This window comes from Chinchilla lanigera, unplaced genomic scaffold (assembly GCF_000276665.1).
Source record: "Chinchilla lanigera isolate Chin_1 unplaced genomic scaffold, ChiLan1.0 scaffold00022, whole genome shotgun sequence".
NCBI lineage: Eukaryota > Metazoa > Chordata > Mammalia > Rodentia > Chinchillidae > Chinchilla > Chinchilla lanigera.
Window position 1 is genome coordinate 22030874 of NW_004955423.1, and position 25178 is coordinate 22056051.

Consider the following 25178-nt stretch of genomic DNA (forward strand, 5'->3'; position numbering starts at 1 on the left):
TAATCTGAGCAATGTAGTTGAGGATAGCGATATGCAATGTAACAACCAGTGTTGATTTGTATTAATTTGTCTTGAGACCCTGTATCACTTTGAATGTTCTTGCTTTGATTTGTTCATGTTTGTGATACTGGTATGCTGCTACTGTTCTATTTTTTGTTTGTTTCTCATGTACTACTCTGTTTAAAATAAAAAAAAAAATCTATCTAATGGGCCATCTCTTAGTATATCTAGTGATTGTGGAACTATGGGAACTTTGGTATTTCTGCTGATACAACTAGATCTAAATTGATTAATAAGGATGAATTTCAGAAGGACACCGTGAGTGAAAAAATTGGAGAATAATCTATGTAATGTGTTAGCACTTCCCTGAAACTTTAAACACACTGAGGGAGAGAAAGAGAAAACAGGAAGGGGTGAGTATAAGTATTTTAAGTTTCTGTAATGCCTCACTTATTTAAAAAAGAGTAGACACCTATAATATGTTAACACTTTTATCTCCAGTGTAGGCAGGTTGGTGTCTGTATTATTTCTTCAGGCTTAAAATATTAATAGGTTAAACATTAAAACCGCACATATTTTAATATGAATAAGTATTACATGTTTTCAATGTAATGATGAATATTAGAACTCCTATGCAAGGTCGGACTGCTGACTTAGTCTGAGAGTGCAGAAGCTTCATGGAAATAGACATTTGAACCTGATATTAAATACAGGATGCTTGAACCAGATGCCAAAAGGTGTGACAGGAGATTTAGGCAGAGGAAATAGTACAAGTAGAGTAAAACAGGTCACAAAGCAGCATTGTATACTGGAGGAAGCTTTTCGGTATCAAAACCCTAAGTTTTCAAAAAGATCAATCATTCTTAATGGGATTGCTGTTAGAATAGAAGCGCTGGTAGTGGTCAGGTGGAGATTTTGGGAGGTAAGTCAAGGAGCCAACATTCTATCCCAGGCCAACTCAAGTACCTTAATTCGGAAAATCACAGGGTCATATCGGCAAGCTGGAAAGTGCATGGAAGCTATCTTGTAGAGGAGGGGTTTGGGAATGGTGGGAGCAGTAATGGAGAGAGTGAGAACAATTAGAATGCTGTTTAAGTAGTAGATGAAAAATAAAGGGACTGCAATTAAGACTATAACCATGGAAGAGGTATGAAGAAATGGACTTGTGATACAGTAGGGAGTCACTCTGGCGAGTATCGGTGACTGAATGGCTATGGGAGTTGGAAGAGAAAAGAATTTTTGTATTGAACACCATGAAGATCACAGTGACCTTAACAGAGAACTAGAATTGGAAGGGAATTGGTTTGGGTGGGTGATGAGTTTGGGTGTAAATATGTTTGTGGGGCGATGTGACTCTGGAGCTAAACAGAGGGGTCAAAGCTTGACATGAATATTCATCATCTCAAAGAACAAAGGTGCTAAATACACTACTCTGGGGCAGATTAGAGATCATTTTATTGGTTACTCATTACTCATTGCGGTGCTGTTTCCATCTTTTCCAGCATTCTTGTCAAGGATTTAGATGGTCTGCAGTGTGACAGATGAGCACCCTACCTTCTGTGGGGTCTCTAGTGTATTATAATACAAATACCAGTATAATTTTTAAAAGGATGCTTCTATGCAATACTATTTACCTACCAACCAGTCACTGGACAACTGCCATGTACCCTGACCATTGTGCACTAGTTCTGCACGGAGAAATGATTGCGATAGCACCTGATTTCAACAGTCTCACAGCCTAGTCACACACAGAGAAATTAAAAGTGAGATAAATTCAAAACCAAAATCAAAGCAAAAAGAAACACAAGGGAAGGAAAAAACATTAATTTTTTTGTGTAGGTGTCAGAGAAGTTTCCCAGAATAAATGATATTTCCTTCTCATAAGTAACTGATAAGTTCGTTTCATTCATTTCATAAAGGAAATCTCTTTTTTTAAAGGTGAAGAGGACTGTGTCCAGGTGGTGCTGTGCCGTAGCGGGGGAAGGCATATTCCGGGGAAGAGGGGATCAGTCTGAAGCCTTTGGGAATGGCTCCTTGGCGTTGCCTGACGATGAAATGGAAAGCAGATGGCCAACTGGAGAAACAGTGAAAGCTTTAGATGACAGCCATCCCTTAAATTGTGCAGACGCCTTCCTGAACACGAGAGCTCACTCATTACATGAAGCTGTATTAGTAACCTTCCTAAGGTTTCAATATTAAACAGTATTTTAAATGATACGGAGAAAAGTGGGGAATGGGCGGCAAGTGGAAGAACTGGACTTGCAAAGTAAAGAACGGAGGCTGTCTGCAAAACCAAGATCAGATTTAACCTCAGCCATTCCACAAAATTAGTTTATTAAGAGGTCATCCTGCTAATACAAGCACATTTCAGTCAGTGTTTACTTAAGTTGTCTAGTAATCACATGAGTCTCTGTCCTAAGCCAAGCATGCTATGTTCTCTCATTACACGGATACTACTTGCGTTGTCCGGTCTTGCCTCTCTTCAACCAAGACTAACCCAACCTTGTCAGTGCAGCTGCTGCTGCTGCTGCTATTTTCTGTTATCTGTTCTTTTTTCTCTTGACAGATTCTCAGAAGATGGATCATGCTTGTTAAGTTACTGCTCAGGTCTCCGTCACAGAATTCTGTGACAGCTCTTTCAGGTCTAATTTTCTGAAAGGGCTGACATGATGAGATCTTTTGGTAGATGTGCAATTTCTAGCAATGCCCGGTATATCAACCTACTCATCAAGCCTTTAGGGCTGTACTAGAGTTGCAGTGTGTTTCACCATTTCTTGTATTGCTTTTTGTATACATATTTGCAGAATATGGAAAATCATATTAAAAGCTAAAAACCACTAAATAATAATTTCACAGATTTATTTCTGAGATGACTTGTAACATGTTTCACATCCTGGAAGCAAAGATTTCTCAACATAATAGGGCCACCAGGTATTATTATATGATCTCCAAAATATCATAATCCTTAGGAGCTATACATTTACATTTAGTGAAACATTGTTTTCTGAGCCTCTTTAAAAACAATTTTTTATTTACTTGGACTTTTTAGCTAAACCTATCTGAAGGTAAGGGAGGTGGTATTTAGTCATATGCTATTTCTTATAAATTATAATTTCCATGTAGAATTTGCTGTATGAATGTAAATGAATATATGAGGAGCAGTAATTATACATGCATACAAATACAAATCCACATAAAAACATACCCTGCAAATCTATCCTTAAAGAATGGTAGACCTGATGTCATCGTTAAGTAGATTTAAGTGTAATTGCTATTCTCTGTTGATATCTGAATGTGGTCCTTCTAGGATTATCTTGTAAATACTGAGTGGAAAGTTAAGTTGCTGCAGATAGGTGTTTCTGTTCCTTGTTTACAATCTTGCTATCTTCTTTAGACAACATTCTCTCCTTTATTCAGATGCGACTGTGTTTTAAGGAAATCTGCAGACAATATATTATACTTGAACTCTTCTAATAATATAGCATTCTTAATTAATCTGGCCATTCTCTAAGGACTTACAGCTGTAATTTGTGCCATATAATTAAGCACTTCAATTGGGTAGCATTTTATGATATCACTGATTATGTGGGGATGTCAGTCTTATCTCTCAGAGGCAGTGCAAACTTTCTGGTAAGTTGCAACCATTCATCTGGTGAATATTCATGAGTTCCCTATAAAGTGTCTGTGCACTCTTTGAGGCAACGAAATAGAGTAGGAGAGAAAGCAACACTGACAAAAAATTTGGAACATCACGGAATTTTGATTCTAGTAAAGTAAGTACAGATAATAAATAATTTAAACATATGGTGTGTCAGTTTCTTATATGAAAATAAAAACGAGGGTAAGAAGTCCTTTTAGTCGATAACAGCAGCACGTTACTTTCAAGGAGGAAGCACTGTGGGTAGGTGTGGGTAAGTCTGGACGGTGGTAAGAGCATGGAAAGGGAAATATCTGCGGGGCACTTCCTGGCAGAATGACGGGGCAAGGCCCCAGGGAAACTGTCGTGACACTCAGTGCGGCATTTCCTAGGGCTGCCGTATTTACTTGGGACGAAGGGATTTTTCTGGTGATCTTTAACAAGAGGGAACTTAAAAACAAAGGAACAAAATCAAAACCCACAGAACTTTATTTACCTAGAATATCAAGCCAATTTTACCTAACTTCTAACTCCTGCTGATCCTATCTGAGCTTCATCATCACTTTTTGGGGAATCTTCCCTAACCACATAGAATATGTTGCATCTTTCTCATATACATGCCTTTCACCCTGACTGTATCATTACCCACTACTGTTTAATCATCTGTGATTATCTTTCAGTGCCTGAATCACTTCTCAGAATGCAAGAGGGGCCTGCTTTGGTCATGTGTGTCCCTTTGGCACAGAGCACTGACTGAGGTAACCACAGCCCTACACGCACACACACACCCACACACACACACACATCCACAAAGTTTCACTCATAGACCTGACATAACCCTTCTTGGCTGATCTTTGCTATGGCTGAATAAAGTGCAGAGCTGAGGCCATGTGGAAAGCAATAAAGAGGATGCAGGAGTCTCTGGAGACCCAGCTTACCTCCCACAAACACGCAAAGGAAATACCTTCAACGTGAATCTCAACATCATCAGCATCAACAAATCACCAGATATATAAGTTTGGCCCAAACATCTAATAAATGCTAAAAAGCCCTGGTTATTTACCAGGCTGTGCTTCAGATGTTTTTGGAGTAAGTCCTTCCTGTCACATGATGAAGCTGACATTCTGGGTCAAGAGAAGATACACAATAATCCCAATAAATAAATAAACTACACAATAGTGTCAGGAGGTTAGTCCTAGGGAAAAGTGGATCTCACTAAGAGAAACTGAGACTATAATTTCAGGTAAGGTGAACAGGTGGCCTTTGTCAAGCAGGGAACATTTAAGATACGTTGGAAATATTTTGAGAATGAGGGAAACAGGTGATGTAAAGACAGGAGATATTCTAGACAGGGTAGATCGTACATCTGAATGCAGGGGAAATTAAGGCTGAGTTAGGCATATTTCTAAGAGGAGGAGAGGGGTTCCCTGTCTTGCAGTCATAATTTAATTTTTTGATGAAATTAACATAGTTTGAACAAAATCGAAGAAAAAGTTATTTTACAACAAATAACTTTACAACAAATAACTAAAAAGTTATTTTACAACAGTTAAAACATTTTGAGGAAAAAAAAGTCAAGACATTTAGTGATAAGATGAAAATCTTACCATTTTTGCTGATGTCGAGTTCTTTAAGATTAACTAAACTAGCAATGGAGGTTGGCAGGCTTGAAAGGTCATTATCGGGAATACTGAGTTTTCGTAGAGCTTGACAGTTGAACAATTGCTGTAACCAAAAATAATCACTAATTAGATCACACTTTGGTCAAATCCATTCATAAGTAAATTTAAATTCAGTTACAAAACTCAAGTTACCATTTTTATAGATGTAATGGTAAAAGAGCCAGCTATGCTGGACTCATTTTCCTATTCTTAGTTGTTTTCAGAATTGTTTTTACATTCATCCCCTTGAGCTCTTCACTGTTTTTTTGCTACCAAGATGCAAAACCCAAAGTAGTCTACTTTGCCACTACTGTTTACCATTTACATTCAATTTGCAACTGAATGCTACTGATTTCTTTTTCCTAGAAATAACTTCTGGAGTTCCTGCATCCACCCAGGATGACCTTGATTCCCTTCTCCTGCATTCTGGTTAGACTTCGAAAAGGATTACTTCCAATGCATCATGTTAGACAGTTACTTACATGTCATACAAGCACTGCAATATATCAGAATACATTTCTTTTGGGTTCTTCTGCACTGCTTCATAAATATCTAGCAAGCAAGGCATTTAATGTCTGATATTTGTTGAAAACAATTACTAGTGTTTGGTTCATTTTTTCCATTAGCCCAAAGTAATAGATGGGGAAGAGCCAAGTGTTAAACCAGTGATTCTCAAATCCAACATGGTCATCATCACTGGTGGTGGAGATGTTTTATAAAACATGGATCCTTGGGGTGTAGTCACAGAGGTCCCCACATAGCAGTTCTTGGAAAAGGGAAAAGATATCTGCAGTTTTAGCACACACACCAGTAATCTGCATATTTTGACGATGATGTTTGTAGTACCATACTTAAAAAAAACAATAAATTTAATTTTTTTTTGATACTGGGAATTGAACTCAGGACCTTGCTCTTACCAGGCAGGTGCTATGCCACTGCTAAGTCCCTGACACCTAAATTTAATTTTTTAGCTCTGTCCGACTCAACTACCACAAGGTTTGAACATCTGGGATAGAAGTTTTGAATCCTTTCTGGAAGAATTATCTTAATGAGATCTTTTCCGTTTGACATTTCTAATTCTGTTTTGCTGAATTTCCACAGATGAAGTCTGATATCCACGACTATGCAATTGGCCCTGAGTATATTTAAGTACCACTTGTTCTTACATGTAATTCATTATTTATAGGGAAGAAACAATGTAACGCATGGTTATTTCTTAACTCATTAGGTTTTTAAAAATAGATTGTGCTACTGGTTACATAAAATGAAATGAATTTTGTTACTCTGCGTTAGTCATTTTGGCTCTTAACCAAGATTATTTGCAATGTTTCATGTAATGTTAGCATTAATTTGAACATTAATTTGAACATCCTATACAGAAATGTTGTTTCTTCTTTTTGTAAAATCTCCAAAAGAGAACTTTAATGAGCCTTTGACTGATATTTTCCACTTTTAATTTTCTTTCTAAAGAAATAGCAGACATCTATATTTATAATAAAAGTTAATTTAAATTTATATCCCATTTCCATCATTCTGTTAGAACAATCACATTTGCATTTATCTGTAATACAGTTAGTTATAGATTCACAGACTGAAAAAAATCAACTATCTCATTACCACTTTGGGTAAGATGTACTAACCTACTGATTAAAGCAATGTTCAGGTTAATAATTTTCAAAATAGCTTGTTTTGTAAAAATTGTTTCTCATCACAAGTACATTCTCAAATGCTGTCCAGAATTAATAGAGGTTCTAGTATTAATAGAGGTTCTAGTATTCTTTTTTTTTTCTCCAGTACCGGGAACCAAACTCACGACCTTGCGCTTGCCAGGCAGGCACTTTGCCGCTGAGCTAAATCCCCAGCCCCGAGGTTCTAGTATTCTTGTTCAATGTTAAATTAAGCTACCAAAAAGATGAAAGATAGATGTAGAAACACCTAGACATGCTAAAATAGAATCGAAGGCTTCTCAGGTCTAGAAGCTATGAGCAAGACATGTGGAATCAATTGAGTGTTGGCTCATCTATTTACTAGCAATGCAGTCTTATACAAGTCATCTAACATCTCCAAACCCATCAGTTTTCTTGCCTGGAAACTGGGAATAATCAACTACTTAACTTGAAGACTTACTAAGAGGATTAACTGAGTTAACAACCTTTATCTATTCCAAGTTTCATATTTGCCCCTCATTTACATCTTTGATATTTTGAGTCCCTCTTCACAATCAAGACTAAGTTAGTCCTTTTTAAGAAGTGCCCTTTCCTTCTTAATAGTATTGTAATTATGGTGTGGACTTAAATTGGAGAAAGTTGGGTGCCTCTGAAATGTGAAGTTGTTTGGCATCTAATAAAGCTTAATAAGTGTTAGCACTTAAGAAAAGTTATGTCACAGATGGAGATGCAAACCTATGTAACAATTTGTTTCTTACTTTTCTAGAGAGGAAGCCTTTGAAGATCAGGGTATCAACCTTTTACTCCATTCTACGCACCACAGTCATTAGGATTTTCCCGTACAGTACACGCTGAACAAACATTTTCCAAAGTATACTTAGATAATCATAGAGAAAGTGAGGGGGTACTAAATTCCTGCTGAGGCAGACAGTCCACTTGGATGGGAAGATTCAAACAGGTAAACAATCTCAAGGGAGTCTAACTTTCATAAACACAGCATCTTGATCTGGGGGAACTTCTTAATATGAGTCATGATGGAAACAAACTGGCAAAGAAATTAAAGTGGTGCTTTAATGGCTCTTTCAAGATTCCACTTTGAGTGAAAATGAAGTGAAGAATGATTATAAAATAGCTTTAATTCTTCAATATATTAGAATATGACAAACATAATTAATAGCTAATTAGAGTAAAAGTGTGAATGGTGATGGTTATCCTACTTCTCATTTGCTAATATTTCACATTTCAGAAACAATAAAATTTTTTAGAGTCTTAAAATATTTGTGTGCTGAGGTGCTTTCTCTCTGGCTAAAGGCAGCAGTTCATCTCTGAAGAAATTGATTCAAGGAGAGTGAATTTAAATTACTAACTCTGAACTAGACATTTAGAACTGAGGCACAAGTAGGTGTTTTTGATGAGCTCTATTATAACAGAGAAAAGTCAAAAATTTAATATAAAATTAAAATGTATATTTTGAAAGTGATTCCATTCATTTATTCATTCATGGAAAGCTATTTCCAGATGCCTGCTATAAGCTAAACAACAGAATCAATGCAGGTCACACAAAGTAAGATGTTGCAACATCGCCTTGGTTTCTTGTACTTTAATAGTCAAAGATAAATTTAAATATCCTGTAAAAAACTGTGTTGGGGTAAAAATCAGGTATGCATCATTTCCATTTTTTTTTATTACCTATTACTGTCTTTGATTGATCAATCTTACATTCTTATGTCTGGTGGACTGAGCAACTTCATTGAAGATAACAGTATATAATGTAGCAACCATTCTTAATTGCTGTAATTTTGTTCTGAGGTCATGAATTGTTCTTGTTGTTTTGATTTTGTCTTCACTGTTGTTAGTTTTTAAAAATTTTTAAAATAAAAAATAAAATATATGTATTGAATTCTATTATCTGTCAGTATTGTACCTTAGTGCTAGGTAGAAACAAACATGAATTTCTTCCAAGGATAGTTGATAAGATAAAGGCCTGAATTTAAAGCTCATATCCTTAGAAGAAATTTATGTTTGTGAACATGAGAACATTAAGAAGAGTCCCTACATACATGAACTTAGTAATAAACTACAGCAAAGCAAAGAATCAGACTTGCAAATGATGCAGATATTACAGATATAAACTGTAAAATGAAAAATTAATGCATTTAATATATTTAAAGAACTAAATGCAGGACGGGAACACATAATGTTGACACAAGAGATTATTAAAGAGAACTAAGAAGATGCACAGATTAAACACAGCTGGAAAAAGTTCATAGTGAACCCGATGATCAAAAGAAATGGGAAGAATGTAGCAAGAAAGGCAAGAAGACTCATTAAATGATACAGGTGAAAGAACAAGATGGACTTTTGGGAATGCTTGGAAAACACAGTAAGAAAAAGATGAGGTGACTGAGGAATTGCAGAATTCTGAAAGTCATTTTTAGATTAAGCAAGCTCAAAAAATTCCAAACAAGATAGGACTGACAAGAAATTGCAGAATACAAGCAAAAGGTGGTAGATCTTAAAAGTGGTCAGAAAAGAGACACTATCTTCAAAGACAGAAAATTTAAGAACACAGGAAGAATTTTCTTGAGGGTTCTACAGCACAATAGGCTAAGTCAGGCTGAAAAAATTCATAAATATTTATATATAGCTGTAAGAGTGTGAAGGCTATCATACATAAAAATGATAAATGCTAGAGGAAATGGAAATGCTAATTACCTGGATGTGATATTTATACACTGTATACGTGCATAAAATTATCTCACCATACCCCATTCATATGTACCAATATTATGTATCATTTAAAGTAAAAATGAAATATAAAATGTAATTTCATAAAAGATCTGACTTAACAGCACCAAGAATCAATTCATGATATATTATCTCTAAAGTACTAAGAGTAAATAATCTCATGTTTGCAGTTATCTTTTCACAAAAGCAAAATAATGACTTTCAGATAAAAACAAATTGAATTTACTAAGAGACTTTCACTGAAGTTCCTGTCAAAAGGAATTTATGTAGTAAGAAGAAAAATGTTTCTAAAAAGAGATCTATGTATACAGCAAAAAGGAAGATCAGTAACACTTAAAAGCATAAAAAAGGAAAATAAGTGGCTAAATGTAAAAACACTGACTACACAAAACAATAATAAACTAGATAATTATTGGATTAAGAAACTCAATGCTGAGCTACATTTGTGAACAAAAAAAGCCCATCTATCAGGAGGAACATAATTAGATTTAAACATGCACTGATTTTTCCAATGTTTGGGAAGAAGGTAATGCTTCTGATTAACATTTAGATTTAAGTGAGGTATGCTCACTAAGTTACAGAGGTGTTAAAATTCATAAGATGATAACTAAGAAATAGAAAGTTATTTCCTAATTAGTAGAGGCCAAATAAATGGAATGAGAAATGGAGAAAAGAGCCTGTAATAAATATAACAGAGCAACATAAACAAAAAGCAAGACAGATAAAAATGCAAAATCAATGAATAAATTGCCTAGTGATACACAAGGAGAGGACCTGTTACCGGTACTGCATTCTGTACACCTCTCCACCTGTGCCTACCGTAACATCATGATAAATCAGTAAAAGAACAAAAAGGTGATGAAGACCAAGAGATCACAGTGATAACCCAGAGGTGATCCCAGATGCTGGTTTGAAAGGGCCTTTCTCTCCAGGAACGAGATCTACAGTGGTGGAGCAGAGATGACAGCATGCACAGGTCACCCTGAGATAGTCACCCAGAGCAGCGGCCATGCAGCTGCACGGCGTGGTAGGGAGACCAACCATCGGCATGCAGTTTGGAGGTGATAAACACCGGTGAACACTGGAGACGGCAGTGGCTGGAGTTAGAAGTGAACTCCTACAGACCCTTGTACTGTGTGCAGTTCTGTCTGGAGAGTGCAGTGTAGTGCAAAGGGTTCAAAGTCCCCCAGGAGAAGAAGCCTATATGGCAGCTGACGGTCAGTGTCCAGTGGAAACATCACCACCCTCAGGACTGCTGAGCAATTCTCCTGCCGGGGTGTGGGGCTCTGAGTCTGAAATATTCATCAGAGGAAGCTTCCCAGGACATGGACACAGTGGAGACAGTGAGAGAGAGAGAGACCCAGAGGGTGGCAGCGGTTGGGCTAGAAACCCCAAGCTCTGGGGGTGGAGACAAAAGGGACAGCCAGGCACATGGAATTTAGGGTCAGAGAGAGACAAGAGTGAGCTGAGGTGGAGCTAGAAACACTGAGTGCAGGGAGTGGGGACCATCAGAAAGTTCAGCCCTGAGCTTCCTGCTTGGTGGTAGCTGCGGCCATGTCCTTCCTGACCCTGGATGCCTCTGGTCTCTCCGCTGAAGCACTTGGGCAAGCAGCTGAAGCAGCACAGCTGGGAGCCAGAGAGAGCAGGCATGGAGGAGTCAGCTGCAGAAATTGTGCAGGAGGAGCTTGGGAGCCTCAGGCGGGGCCTGTGGCAGGGAGCCACAGAGCACCCAGGCACGATCCCAGGAAGACTGGAGGACTTTGAACACAAAGGACAGCAACTACGGCAAGCTACCCTGAGATACTCATCCTAATCAATGCAGCACAACAACTGCACTCTCTTCATTTGTTTTGTTTTGCTTCTCTGCGTTTGGTTCATGTAATTAGCACTGGTCTTATATACCATAGGTAGCTGTGGGGGTTACTGATGGGTTTGTTTTCTGCTCTTCTTCAGTGATCTGTAGTGACACATTCTGACATCAGTGATTGCTTTACAGACATCTAACTTTGTTAGTTCAACAAGAGGATATGCACTTCCTCTTGTCTCTCAGCTCCCATTTGTATTCCCTTGTTTTCTCTGCTTACTTCGCATCCCCTCCCCATGTGCCAGTGCCTCTCAGCTTTTCTCCTTTATCTTTTTCTAAAAATATGTATTTCTAAGTATTCTCAATGTAGAATATATTTCTAAATATATATTACATATTTCTAAGTATGTATCATATAGTTAATCTAAGTACCACTCAGGTTTAGTGTTTTTCTACCTGATTATATTTAAGACTATCTTTGTGTTTTCCTGAGAGAGTGTAATAGTAAAGATCTCTTTTATATGTTAATTTTTAAAAATTAGTACATCTCTTAAAGCAAGTTTGTAGTTACCTGATGTCATATATGATTACCCTTTCAATCGTTGATGCTGCCAGTAGTTAACTCTTCTCTTTCAATACAGTGTGGGGGTGGGCTGATCTCAGCATTCTGAACACGCGAGAAGCAGATCTGTATGGAGACACACCCAAAACCCTGGGCACGTCCCTGAAAGACAGCTACTGGGCAGAAAGACTCCACTTAATAGTGGAAAAGTCAGTCTTCCTATCCGAGCCACAAACCTCAACACAGAATCACAAATTTAATGAGAAATAGGGCAACAAGATACCTACACAAACTCTTTTTTTAGTATTTATTTCATGTATGTAGTTTAACACTCATTACTGAACAAAATGAATGCAAACAAATACACAAATATCATAATAAGCATTACCAAGTAAAAGAGCTGGCACTAGTGTTATAAGCATATTAATGGACCCGGTGAGGAAAAGTGCTGGAAGATTTGCAGCCCATGACATGTTTCTTTTTTGAAAAGGAAATGCTCAGTAGCACCATAATGGTAATACTTAAAGGAACACACAGGATGGAACATTTTAACTGTTACTAATGAGGTTAAAATGCTTTACTTAGCAGTGAATTATACAGGAAGTTAACAGTACAGGCAGTATTTTGGCCAACTTCTCCTTACGTCAGCTGAACATCTTCCATAAACAAAGTAGAAGTATGTAAAGCCAGCCATACACAGATCTTTTCTACTTGGTGCAGTCTCTGCACCATGCTTTCATTTCATGGTTGGAAAAGAGACAAATGTGGTAAAAACTGAGGTCATGTAAAGTTTTTCACTAAAGCATGAGTGTGTCTTTGGTAGGCTAATACTTTTTCAGCATTGTTATTAATCACATTCATTTTATCTATGGCCTGTGTTTTTCTATATAATCTAGAGGACAATATGGATAAGAATACAGAACAATCTTCACATGAGTAGGCCCTTAAAACTCAGTTTATCCCAAAGGCACCAAGAATCACCAGGACCTACAAAAACTCTGAACTTCTCCTAAGTTGAGACCATAGATACTGAAGGGGGTGGTATTCCAGACAAGGAATTTTTAAAAACCTGATAGATAACATGGTTAATGGGCTTAAAGAAGATACAAATAAGCAGCTGAATGAATTAAGGGTGACAATACAGAATATAATTGATCACTCCAGTGAAGAAATAGAGGCTATGAAAAAGAACAAAGAAGAAATGAGTCAAATAAAAGCCTCAACTGAATGCCTCAGCAGTTGGCAAGATGAATCAAAGAGTATCAGGACTTGAAAACATGGTGAATATGCATAATAGAACATTCAGTCAGTAGGAATGAAAAATAATAGAAATAGTTAATATATTATCCAAGACTCCTATAGAACTCTAAAAGAACAAATTTAAGAATCATTTCTCTTGAGAAGGCTGTCAAAGTACAGGTAATGCCATATAAAGTCTATTCACTGAAATTACTATGGAGAGAATTACCAGGGAGAATTCCCTAAATCAGGGAAATGAGATGGATACCCTGGTAAAGAAGGCATTTAAACCCAAAATAGAGACAACCAGAAGTGTACCTGTCCAGGATACATCATAGTCAAAATGCCAGAATCTTAGAACAAAGAAAGAATATTAAAAGCTGTTAGAAAGAAGCATCAAATCACTTATAAGGGCAAATTCATCAGAATAACAGCAGACATGGAAACAAAAAACTTTAAAGGTCAGATCGCCTTGGAGTGAAGTTTTTCAGGTCTTCAAAGATATTAACTGCCAAAAGAGAGTACTATATCTTGCAAGGTTATTCTTCAAAATCAAAACAGAACAAAGAACTTCAATGAGAAGAGTAAAGAAATTCATGACCACTAAGCAAAAATTGCAGAAAATATTTAAGGGACTCCCAAAAAGTGATGGTGAAGACCACAAATATAGCACCAAGAGAAAGAATGAAGGAATTGGGAGAGTAATTAAATGAACAAGAAACAGAAATGAATTGAGCACTAGAAAAACAATAAAGTATCAGTACCTACCTTTCAATAATAACACTTCACGTAAACGGTCTTAATTCGCTAATTAAAAGACACAGACAGGAAGCTTTGATCAAAAAACAAGACCCAGCTATATATTGCCTTCAAGAGACACACCTCATTTACCAAGACATACATGGACTGAAAGGAAATGATAGAAAATGATATTGCATGCTGCAGGAGAGCAAAAGGCAAGAGGAGTAACTATCCTTTTGCCTAAAAAAGTTGACTTCAGACAAAGCTGGTCAGAAGAGACAAAGAAAGTCATTATATATTAGTAAAGAAAACAATTCACTAAGAATAGATAACAATTGTACATATATACCTGTATGTACTGAAAACTAATGTACCTGATTGTACTTGCTTTTATAGGTAAATGGTCACAACTACAGACCACACTCATAAGTGAAATAAACCACACCTCCATGTGTAAGCAACATATTGTCCCACTAGTGTAAGAACCTGAAAGAGTGAATAAAAATTAGGAGGTACGACAGACATTGTGAAAGGAAAGGAAAATGCTCAAAAGTAAAGAGCAACTGGGGTGAGGGAGCAGAGGAAAAAAAGAAGGGGAAATTACGTATGTACATACATACAGAATAGCTAACATAGTGGTACTACTGCTTTACTGAAAGGAACAGTTAATGATTAATTATTTGATCAATCTTACATGTCTCTATTTGTTTTCCTGAGAAACCACTTTGAAGATATCAATACATAACAGAACAACCATTGTTAATTTCCTACCACTTTGTCTGTACTCTGTATTGCGTGTATTGTTCTTCTGCTGTTTTGGAAGTGGATGTCTGTTTGTTAATGTTTTCCTTCTTTTATTCTTAAAATAAATTAAAAAAAAAACAAATAGTGCTGGACAGAAAAGGACAGATATATACCGATATAGTCATAGTGGGAACATCAATACCCTATTCTCACTATTATGTAAGTCAACTAGAGGAAAAATATTGACAAAAAATTAGGGTTAATGATAGTAAAAATCAAATGCATTCAACATATATCTACAATATTTCATCCAAAAACAGCAGGATAAATATTCTTTTCAGCAGTCCAGAAGACTTTTTTGAAAATAGATCATATTTTAGGGTAGGACATAAAGCAGGGCTCAACAAATAAAAAAGAAGTGAACTAATTTCATGCAACTTATCAGGGATGAAGTTAGAGATGAGCAGCAAAAGAAAGCACAGAAACTACACAAACACAGTGAGGATGAATAATGCAGTCTTTAATAATCAAAAGGTCACAGAAGAAACCAGGGGAGAACTTAAAAATTTCTAGAATAAAATGATGAAGAATATACAATATATCAATGTTTGTGGAACAGTGAAAATGCTTATATGCTCTGGTTTCCTTTGGGGTTCATTTCTAACTTCATTCCTATATCATAAGTTGTGTGAAGGTAGTTCCATTCATTTTTTTAAATTGAACTTGATTTGCAAAGCAAGTCTGCTGTGCATGTGATTTTTACATAAGTATGCTGTTATGGGTGAGGTGTAGGATGGTGGTGGTGAACCTATGGCACAGATACCACAGCGGGCTGTTTGTAACATGGAAATCTCCAAAAGGTTCACCATCACCAATCTAGGATGTCTCTCAGAGGTTTCATGTCCTCATAGGTGGGGCTTCTGGAAGGTGATTAAGTAATGGGGGTTCTACAGATGACTTGGTTTTAGGAGACGGGGCATGACCCAGACCAGTCTATCTCCCTGCCTGGCTCTTCCTTTCTCTGTCTGCTTCCTGACCACGGTGATGCAGGCCGCTCTCCTCTGCCCAGGCCTTCCACCAGGCTGATTCTGTGTTTAAGTCTGCTGAGTACAGACTGAAACTCCTGAAACTGTGACCCAGAACAGAGCTCTCCTCCTTTTAACTTGTGCATGTCTGGTATTGTGTCCTAGCGATGAGAAAGTGACTGAGTCATAAACATAAGGGAATTCTCAACAAACTTCATAGAATTAGTAATAAAAAGGTCATATACTGGCTTATAATGCAGTGGAGCTATACATTTTTCACCAATAATGATTTTAAAAACTTTATGTATATATATTTAAATACCAAAATATAATAACTCATGCAGCAAAGAGCAAATCTTAATAAAAATTACAAATTACAAGTAAATAAACTATTACATGTTAAAATAATAGAATAGAGCTAAAATAACTGGTAACAAATTTGTAGCCTTAAGTGCTTACATCAGAAAAGATAAAAAAGCTGAAAATGAATGAGCTCAACATACAGCTTAAGAAAACAAAAACAGGTTACAACATAAGGAAAAAGAACGTAGAAGGGAAGTGAAAACACAGAAAGAGCTCCTCAGACAGTGCTTAAGGATAAGGGACAGAGATGCTGAAATAATTCCACAGATACTGAAAAGAGCATGGTTCAAGGAGAGCAATGAAGTCTTTTGTAGGTCATGGTCTATATTTATATGATTTTTTTTGTCTTCTAAAATGTTTTTCTAGAGAAATGTACAGATAGAAGGGTGTAAATCATCTGGATTTTCCTTTAAAATTATGATAAATTAACAAAGATGTATGTTTTTCAGTCCAGATGAAAGCTCCCCCATGCTACTCCTAATTTTATCCTTCTGTCTCCTACTCATCCCCAATGGACAGACAGTCCATTTCTTGGGTTTTACTTTTCTCATTTCCTACTTTTTGCCTAGAGTTTTACCACAGCTCTAGTAATACAGCATAAACACCAGTTCAGGGTTATCTTTAGGTGAATGGAATAGTACTCTATGCTTTCTTTTAAATATTCCTATTGAATATTTTTATTCACTATTATCCTATTAACATTATTCCATGTTGGTATTTATATAACACAACTTTCATATATATCCTACTGTTCTTGTCTGTTCCCCATTTTTTGTCATGAAAAATGCTAAGAATATTTTTATATCTGCCAGTGCACATAGGGAAAAGCTTCCTGCAGTAGGCACATATAAGATCAAATTTACCAGGAAATAGAAATTATTTTCACAAATGTCCATGACAATTTAAATTCTCACCCAGAAGGGATAAGAATTTATATTTTCCTATACTGCTTCCAAAATTTGGTCTTTACAAACTGTTTACTTTTTTTTTTTTTGCCAATCTATCTGTGGTTGTAAAATGGTTGCAACTTCTCCCCAATTATTACTAAAAATTGAGCACTTTTCCTTGTTTCATTTATTTAACAGAATTTGTCGCACAGTTTGGATACTCATTCTTTAACAGTTCGCACAATACATTGCTAATGTCTCAATTTTTATGGTATTTTTTTTCCCAGTACTGGGAATTGAACTCATGACTTTGCACTTGCCAGGCAGGAGCTGTGCCACTGAGCTAAATCCCCAGTCCCCTTTTTATGGTATCTTTTAATAAAGAGTCTTTCATAGTAAATTTATCTTTCAGTTTTAACTCACTCAGATATCATTCTATTTTCTTCTAAAAATTTCAGTGCTTTCATTTGACCCATCTGGATGCATTTTGTGAATGAAGTAAGGATCCATTCTCTTCCCCCTATAGATGGCCCATTGTTTCAGCACCATTCAAAAATAGTCCATTAATTCTGCATTGATTTGCAAAGCAAGTTTCTTGCACATGTGATTTCTACATAAGTGTAGGTCAGTTTCTGGACATTTTATTTCTGGTCCAATGGTCTATTTTTCTGTTGGTCTTTCATTCTACTTGGGTCACCAGAATCCTGTGACTGATTTGTGCTTGTGCAAGAGAAGAGTGAGGAAGGAATATGAAAAGTTCCTGGAGAACAAGCAAAGTGTTCAACCAGGTTTTTAGAGAGAAGCAGCTTCCTGAAGGGCAAACCGGGTAGATCAGGAAGGGTTATGGGCGGTCTATTAGAAAGGACAAACAATTACAAGTAGATATATTCTACATTATGTGAAAGGGAATCAAAACTTTTATTCAGAAAGTGAAAGATTCTAAGAGGCTGAGCCTCATGCTAAAGGAAGTATCTGGATGAACATTTTAAGAAATATTTGAGTGACATTACAGATATTATTTCCAGAGACATGTTTATGAGAACACACACACACACACACACACACATGCACATATACACACTGTGTGCACACCAATGCACACTTCTGCATCCAGTTTCAGAGAACTTGATCATCATATCCCTAACATCCAGGCTTGGATCCGTGAACCAGGTTAAGAACACCTGAGATAGGAAGTCATGACATGCTATTTCTAAAAAAGCAAACTTGTGAAGTCCATCCCCTCCTCATTGTTTTTCGAAGGCTGTCTGCCCTCTAGGAAAATGTCCAGTTTCATTAACATGGCTCTCTGCCTCTCCAGGTTCTCTCCTTGCCATTTCTCTTGTCCCTGGTCCCTTGGCCCTTGGCCCTCCTCACACCTTGCCCTTGCTCTCCTACGTGAGCACATCTACATGGTGTCTGCATCTGCTGCGTCCTGCCCCGGCCTTCGCAAATGCCAAGTTGGCAGATGATGCTCTTCCTCACCCTCTCCTACTCCACAGCCTATTTACCCCTTCTCCATGTTCAGGACTTCCCGGGCACAGAATATGACCAGTTGACACAGTCCACCTGTATGCTCTTGTAACATTCCCTTCTCTTTTGAAACACAGATGTTCCTGTTTCATAATGACCATAAACTTCTCTTGCTCCCGTAGCATCAGCAGTATATCACACCATGTCAAGCACACTGTGCTTCCTTTGTCAGTTTATGTCTTTACCTGAATATTATCATGCAGGGGCATGACACGATAGCAAGGCAGCCATCAGTTCTCAGATGTCTATTACAGAGGTGCAAGTCCTTGCTGTACACGTTAAGATAGAGCATCTCTAATTCTTGAGACAGTGTTGCCAAGAAGGCATCAGTGTTCCTCTTTTGTAGATGAGAAACGTCAGCCTTTATAAGCTCTTACAGCTAGAAAGGGCCAGAGCCAACATGTTCAAATTTGTAGCTATCTGCATGCAAAGGCGTTTCCTCTTCTACAGCATCAAAGCTGTAGTTCAGAAAGATAGTGGTGCCAACTGACAACAGCTGGTGGCTGTGGGAACAGACAGTAAATAAGACAAGAGGGGCCCAGGAACCAGGATCCTAACTGTCCCAGGTGAAATAGGGAAGAAAGGTGAGAGTCAAAGACCATCTACTGACTGCAAGGACTGAAAGGAATTGTGAATATACATTAGAGAACATCACTAAACCTACAGTGCTAATATAAATGCAAGCCATTCTAATTTAGATGAGTTTTATTATCCTTTTTACACTCAATCTTGCAAAATTAAGAATAGTATAAAAAATCATGAGGGTGAATGACTGTATGTGAAATACAACTCCTTGCAGAAAAAAAAAATAAGCTGTTAGGTTTTCTACCCCAAGAAAGAAACGTTAGTTGTGTGAATTTTGAGAGGAAAAAGCACTTTCTTGAAAGAGTTTCATATGTGATCATAAACACTGAACAAGAGAGGCTGTTGATGACGCATGTTTGCTGTCATGGACGTCACCAAGGAAAACCACGGCCTGTCTAGTGAGCTGGCGTCACTGAGTGGCTGGTTACTTAGAAGTTCTTCCTTTGGTTCTATTTAAAAACGTCCAGATTATAGCACTTCCCAGTTTGTCTGAAAGCTACTTCCAAGCAATAATTGTTTTGGGCAGATTATCATAAAATGTTTTAAAAGTTTTAGTTTAATACAAATGTTAATAATTATCTATAGTTAGCAATGACCCAACTCTTAGAAACAATAAAAAGTGGTTTTATGTATGCACTTGGCAAAATTGCAAGCTTCTGATTTTATTCCCTCCATCCCTCCTTCCTTCCCTCCTCTCTTGCTCTCTCTCTCTTCTTTCTTCTCTGTCTCCTTCCTTTTCTTTTGTTCCCTCTCACATCCTCCGGGACCGCTGCATCCCCTGAGCACCTCCTGACTACCCTCTCACTGGCACAATGACAGCATTTAAGGATAAATTACAAAGAATCCCCTTCCTCAAGTATACAGTTCACTAGTGGTTATGAATACAAAAGCAGTGTAGTCGATTGTACATAACTACCACAGCAGAGAGGAGAATTTGTAAAGTACATTACATTGCAAAAGAAAACTCCTTAGACTTTACCTTTCACTTAGAGAACTGGAATGAGTGGATTTCCGTGTGCCTTTCAAAGGATTCCGCACTGCTCCCTCTCGTTACACTTCTACGCCTTACACATTCATAAGCAGAGAAACGACTCTTTTGGATTTTTGTTTTTGAGAAACAAGTGGCACCTGTGACCAAGCGGATAGAAAGTACCCGGATGAAGAGTAACGGGAGCATTCATTGAGGAGCTATCAGCGGGGGAAACAGAGGTGCATATATGAGATGTGAAATGCTTGCAGTGTGTGGCCGAAGGAGGGAAGATTCCAGAGTTGAACAGGCCTGTAAGGTCTCTGGGAGCAGTGGTGGTGTAGGGTTGGTGTGATAGAGGACGGCTGAAGAGGTGCTCGTAACAGCAGATAAGATCCAACCTCTAGGAAAACGGAACAAGTAGAGTTCTCTCTAGTACCAGGTGGCAATACAGAGAAGAGCTCTTTCATTTCCTGCAGAAAGATGGCAACTGCAATAAACACTCAGGGATTTTATGAAAGAAAACAATAACTATCACTGCTGTTGTTTTTAAAATACAGTTCTTTTCTGCAACAATTTGTACAAAGAAGCTGTTGAATCATTCTTCCCTTTGGAACAGCAAGGTTATTTCAGCATTTGTCATTGTCTTAGAAGGAAGAGAATATGTCCGACTTACTGAGATAACAACTGTGGTTTGAATACATTAGATGTAACACAATGCCACACTTTATGCCTTACCTATTCTATTCTATACTAATTTGCATTTAGAGCTTAACATGAAAGTATTACTTAAGTACATATCCATGGTTATTTGATGGTTATACAAACTAATACCATGTAGAAAGAACTAAAGCCAAGAGAAGGAAGGATGGATGGAAGGAGAGAAAGACAGACGGACAGACAAAGAGACACAGACAGACAGAGACAGAGAGACATAGACATACAGAGAAGGTGCTGAGTAGAAAAGTACACATATATTCTTAATTTTGACCAGTTTATTCTAGATATTTGATATTGATTTCTAGCATGTTTATTAAACTTAAGATTGTGTGTGTGTGTGTGTGTGTGTGTGTGTCTGTGAGGGTTTTTTAATATTTCTAAGTAAGTACTTAAGTTGGTAATATTTTTGTTTAACTGAATATATTTTATGAAAATGTTGGTTTTATCTATAAGGAACAATCAGTATGATGTATGAACAACTGAGATGAACGGTACTTAATCTAGACTTCATACTGGTGCAGGCTGATGATCGTCTTCCTATGCCCGATCCAGATGTGAGTAACTGAAGGCTCAACTTTGCTGACCAGCTGTGGCCAGGTTAGTGATGCACGGAGAAGCTGCCTGAGGTTATAACAAGTTTCTTTTGCCACTGGAACCAGATAGACTTGGATCTGAATTATAAAGATAGCTACCTATGTTGTTGAACCAAATTCCATTAAGGCTCAATTTTGCACTTAAAAACCCAATGTACTTGCGATCTAGCCATACCCTCTGCACAGACTTCCCTGACTACTCAGGAACAAATGAGTTTTCATATAAATTTTTAAACTGGGTTTTCGTATAATCTTATATATACATTTCCACAATCCACTTTCACAGAATTATGTTAAATTATTTATGCAAGAAATATATCATGAAACTATAGCTTTAGACTAAACGCAGTGCTAGTTCCTGTTCAAACAAACACTAAGTAGACTGGGCCCCATATTCTAGTGGAGGAGGCAGACAAATAGCACATTTTACTTCATCCCTGTTTCCTCGAAGGGAGTGAACAGCCCCTAACTATGTATTATGTGAAGAACCACCACATGCTTCATAAGTTCAACTGTAGAACTGTGCGTGTGGTTGTACAGCGGTACAGAGGAGTTAAGCCGGCCAGTGCATGAAGAATTCAGGCTGTAGGAGGAAGTGACAGTCGAGAGGAATCAGAGGCAGTGGAAGCAGCATGAACTTAGAGGCAAGGAATTTGTAGCAGGAAGCCAGACACTGAGGAGGTTGGGTAGTAGCCAGATAACAGAGGCCTCATTTTAACAGTCTTTGCTGAGGTACAGAGATTTTCCTAATGATAGGGAAGAGAGTGGGAACTGTTTCAACTAGTCTGTAGCCTGGCCATATTTATACCTGGAAAGCATCAATGTTAGGCTGTGTGAACAGTAAAAGGAGGGGGAGAGGCGGGTTGCAGAGCCATTACAAGGAGACTGTTCCGCTGATCTGCCAAAGGATGAGGAGGGCTGACCCAGCGGTGGGTGGGAGCATGGAGAGGAAAGATTAAATAGTTACACAGGCCTTCAAGATTGTCACCAGCACGTCAGTTTCATAGGTATACAGCCAGTGGTGGAAGGTGAAGTCACCATTACAAATACGCAGGGCAACCATTTTAATAAACTGGTTATGAGTGGCGAAGAAAAGGAAAGAAATATTTCAGGGGCAAGATGGGTGATACTTGGCCACTGATTTGGTATGGGAGATGAGTAAGTAGGAAGACTAAAGGATGATGGACCTTGGTGACTGCACTGAATGGGCACTCAGCTGAGACAGAGAAAACAAGAGATGCATTTCAAGGGAGAAACAGACTTGGTGAGTGTTGCTATTCCAGCAAGCTCGGAAAGCATGGATCAGTGTGCAGACAGAAATACAGCGGAGCAGGCCCGACAGATTTGTGAGTCTTCAGTGTAGAGCTGAGAGCGTGAGAACAGACGCATGAATCTGTTAATCTGGAGAAAACCGGGTCTCACCATCGCAGCATTCCCTGCTCAGACTTTTCTCTCTTGGTTTCTACAGCTTCTTCTTCTAAATAGGACTTCAAGTTTGGTCTGTTAGCATCCTCACTCTTGGACTATGTCCGCCCTGGCCTTGTCCCATAGGTCAGAGAGATTTCTCTCTAGGCCAATGGCAGAGCTTCCCTGGCAACGACAGAAACAGCCACTATTAATGTTAATGAGTAAATTTATGTGGGGAATGTATTTTACACGCTTTTATGTAGGCAACTCCATTATTTAGAACAAGGAAGAACCTTTATTCCAATCAAAGACCACTGATACACAGAAAAGACTCCATGAAGGGCCATGGGAATGAAATTCAACATAATTAACCTTTATTGCCATTGCAAAAAGGAAACAAACTTTTAATTCATTCACTTCCAATTTAAAGAAAACAGAAAACCTAACTCCCCGGGCAATAAATGTCACACATGCATGCACATATGAGCACACACACGCAGAGCAAAGTGGAAATCTAACAGCAAGGCTACATTGTGACTACAAAAGCAAGAAGTAGCAAAATAGTTCTCCAGAGAGAATGCTGGTATTTCCTGTAATCTCCAGCTGCTCAGGATTTAGCTCATGCTTCAGGTTCACTGAGGAAGCAACAACTGCCTCCTTGCACAGAAGGACAAAGAAGCCTAGGGATTCATTAAAACAATTTTCACATAAATTTTGGAAGAATAAATGCATGCAAAAATTTCATCTCATTCTGTAACAATTTAGAAAAGAAGATAATTTCTTCTCTGGAATGTGGGACTTTCATTTCTCAATGTATAGAAAAAAGTCAACTTTCCTGTGTTTCTTAGGACGCTGCAGCTCGTAACAGTCCCTGGCATTCGCTGAAGGTTTAGTTTGAGTCCCTTACCCAGACTTCAAATACACCATGTGACTTAGTCTAGAAGAGCGAGGATGAATGGTTACAAGGTCAGTAGATGACAAAAATGAGAGCTGGGTAGAACAATCATGCAAGGTAGAGACCCTCATCTCCATTTCACACAAGGAGAACTTAGGCTGAGAACCTTTTCAAGCTGGGATTCAAGATCCACATCTAAGTTTTAAGGCTGCTGCTATGCCTGACACTTCTCCTCCAGATACTCTCTGTCCCTGCAATTGCAGGTTTTTTAGAACTTTGGAGTGACTTTGAAATTAAATAATATTAGCTTGCAGGCAAATTATACACTATACATTATTCATTCTTTCTCTTCTTTCTCACAATTTTTAAAAATGTGAGAGACTGAATCTTCACTATCTCTGAGGTCTAACCCAGGGTCTCTTAATCCTTTCTATCTCAGAGCCCAAAAACAGAATGGATTAAACATAAGTTTTAAAAAAAATCTTCACAGTTCAGATTTTCATTCAGGTTTCTATCTTAGAAATCTTTTGGCTAATGGTCAATATAGGTAGGTGTAGCCTATGTATGACCCCGAATCATAGCCTCATGTAGCTCTACTAGGCTTTGGAGCAAATGTTCACAAATAATACTATAATGTGGGCAGATTTGCTCTGACCTACCAAAGCTTAATCCCTAGGGCTTCATTTCTAGTTCAATTATTTTTAAATTAATTTTTAATTTTTATATTATAGTTATATTTAACATTACATCAGTGTTGCATCTTCTCATGATACAATCCCTTTCCTGAGACAGTTACTTTCAGCTATTTTAGCTATTTCTTCTATTTCCCTCTTTATTTTTAAAGAATGTACCTATATGTGTACTTGTTTTATCAACTGCAGAAATTGTCTATTTCATCTTCTGACTGTCTGACCTTTGTATAAGTTTTCACCACCATGACCACCACCAGTCTATTTATCTTATCTTCTCAGCATATTTACAACAAAAATTTCACAGTGCTGACTTTAATAATGTGTATTTGTATGTACACATTATCATTTTATGATTGATATGATTTTATAATTAATATGATCAACAGTATTTTCTTTTGCTCATAAAGCATTTTTAAAATTTGCTTCATTTTAAGCAACCCAAATGTCCATCCCCTGAGGATTGGATAAGAAAATTGTGGTACTTTTATATAATGGAATATTACTCAGCTATAAAGAAAGATAAACTTTAGGCTTTTATAGGTAAATGGTCACAACTAGAGACCATACTCATAAGTGAAATAAATCAGACCTGCATGTGCAAGCACAACATTGTCTCACTAGTGTAAAACCTGAAAGAGTTAATTTAAACTCGGAGGTACGATAGACATTGTGAAATGATAGGAAAGCACTCAAGGGTAAAGGGCAACTGGG

At 37.6% G+C, this 25178-nt stretch overlaps 1 protein-coding gene across 3 annotated transcripts in view; it reads right to left on the reverse strand.

Moving 5' to 3' along the window:
• The window catches only part of Lrrc7 (leucine rich repeat containing 7), a 505545-nt gene that overhangs the window by 266828 nt on the left and 213539 nt on the right, over positions 1–25178 (reverse strand). For all 3 annotated transcript variants that reach the window (XM_013514397.1, XM_013514396.1, XM_013514395.1), the window contains exon 4: positions 5245–5362. In XM_013514397.1, the coding sequence (XP_013369851.1) occupies positions 5245–5362 (118 nt within the window). The remainder of the gene's footprint in view (positions 1–5244; positions 5363–25178) is intronic.